Source organism: Phalaenopsis equestris, unplaced genomic scaffold (assembly GCF_001263595.1).
Source record: "Phalaenopsis equestris unplaced genomic scaffold, ASM126359v1 Scaffold234155, whole genome shotgun sequence".
Classification (NCBI taxonomy): domain Eukaryota; kingdom Viridiplantae; phylum Streptophyta; class Magnoliopsida; order Asparagales; family Orchidaceae; genus Phalaenopsis; species Phalaenopsis equestris.
The window spans coordinates 1-2,036 of NW_018252078.1; the positions used below are offsets into that span (position 1 = coordinate 1).

A 2,036-nucleotide genomic window follows, 5' to 3' on the forward strand; every position below is an offset into this window, starting at 1 on the left:
CCCCACCCTCTATTTGGCAAGACCAGTCGCACCAATAGTGATTTTCAAATATTGAACATTAAGATTATGACATGATGACTTTTACCTGAAGTAAGTTAGTCCAAACTCCCTAAATTCTTGGTAAAAAATAATCAAACACAACAGTTACATTGATTTCAACTATTTAAGTTCATGGTAATTGCTCTATTCATGATGACCAACATTTCCATGGCCATCCAATCTTTGATCCAACGAAATAGATGCAACAAAACCAAAGCTAGAAAGAGAGATTGAATAATCATAAGTTCTATTTTGCCTCATCACTATTCTGCAGGGCCACTTAATGCCAACACCAACATTCAAAGACATAACATTAGGAGTAACACAACATAACTTCTACAAATAACCAAAAGAGGCATGTAATTTCTCATTTTGTGCCCCTTACTAGCCGTTCATTGGTACAATTACTAAATGTAAGTTTAGATATCCTGAAATACAAAAAAGTGGAGAGTTTGAACTAAAACGCCAAACTAAAAGCAGAGCAATGAAAAAAAAAACCAAAAAAGATTATTTTGCAGCAAGTTAATGCAACTCATGCCCTCTAAATCCACCAGGTTGTTTCTTTATTACCAATAGAAAGAACAAAATTTTCTGATTAAACTTCGCTTCAATTCTACAGAAACACTACTCACTAAGGAGCTGAATGCAATAACAGTACACGAGAATCTCTCACATGTAACAATGGGTATAAAAATACATAAGGAAGCAGAGAAGCACAGCAAAAACTCTACAAACACACAAGTATTTCATCATACAGGAAAGCCACTTCTAATAAGTTCTTCAGTAACTTTCAATTCATTGTGATAGAGCTGGCAGGCTACCTCAAGAACATTGTCACAGACAGTGGCAGCAATAGACTTAGCAACATGGAGGCTCTCCCCGGCAATGATCGTAAGATTCGTGATAATAGGCTTCGAATTAAACGTCAGCTCCGCGAGTGCCGTCCTGTACTGCGCCACTAGCTCCTGCTGCTGCTGATAAGGCGCTCCCCCTCTCCCCACTTCCTCCCTCTCCTCCCTCTCGCTCGCCCTAAATCTCGGGTTTCCTCCGCTGCCGCCGGCTGCAGGCCTGGACTGCGCATAAGTACGGCTGCGATCGGATGTAACGCCGGCGGAAGGTCCCCGATCCCGCTCGCTCTCCTCTGTCAGTCTAGGTTTCTTCGCGCCCGGCTCCCGCGACCGGTCCAACACAGATCTGCGAGAGGCCTCCATCTCCATAAACTGGAGATCGGCTTAAACTAATTATAAATCGAACAAGAAGTAGCAATAGTTGAAGAAGCATAGACGTTTGACATCCAGCGATGAATGCGACAAAAGCCGGCAGCGACGAAATAAACCCTAATCGCGAGCTGCGAGGATATTCACAGAGAGTAAGAGAGGGGTTATGGAGGAATTTGAGAAGAGTAAGAGACAGTGATGGCTTTCAGGAGTAGCTAAAGGAGGAGGAGGGAAGCAATGGCGGCTTCTTCCCAAACGTGTGAAGGCGAAGAAAGAGATTGTACTGAAGGGGCTATGGGAATGCTGCGTCGTACTAAGTGAAATTGAGAGAAAAAAAAAATTTCTTTTAAATAAGACTTTATCCTTGAGGAATTTATATCACCATAGAAGAAAATTTTGACTTCTATATAAAAGATACATTGCATTATAATAAAAGCAAGAAATATATGTTTATTATTTATTTTAAGAGAAATATATGATGATGTTTGGTCAATAATTTTTTATAAAACATGGATTTTGATGCATTTTTAATAAAGAATCTTTAAATTTCAATTCAAGATCATTCAGACCTTGATTTTGGCAAGTTTATAGTCAAACTTATCATCTTGACGATAAAATTAGTTCAATTTGGATTCAATCAAGCACCAATCAAGTCATTGAAGCACAGGAACCACCAAGAGTCATTGGTCTCAATTCAATGAAGTAAAGTTTCTCTAATATCTTTAGAAGTGAAAAACTTTATTAGCTTGTTTTTTAGTTAATATCTTTAAGATATTTTCT

The 2,036-nt window shown here is 38.9% G+C and overlaps 1 protein-coding gene across 1 annotated transcript; it reads right to left on the reverse strand.

Annotated features, from left to right (window-relative positions):
• Window positions 1-858: 858 nt before the first annotated feature.
• LOC110038847 lies at window positions 859-1,576 on the reverse strand (the record flags this gene model as incomplete). Its single annotated transcript, XM_020743764.1, is given in 1 exon segment — window positions 859-1,576. A coding segment is annotated over 1 exon segment (398 nt), but the record flags the coding sequence as incomplete, so codon positions are not given.
• Window positions 1,577-2,036: the final 460 nt, after the last annotated feature.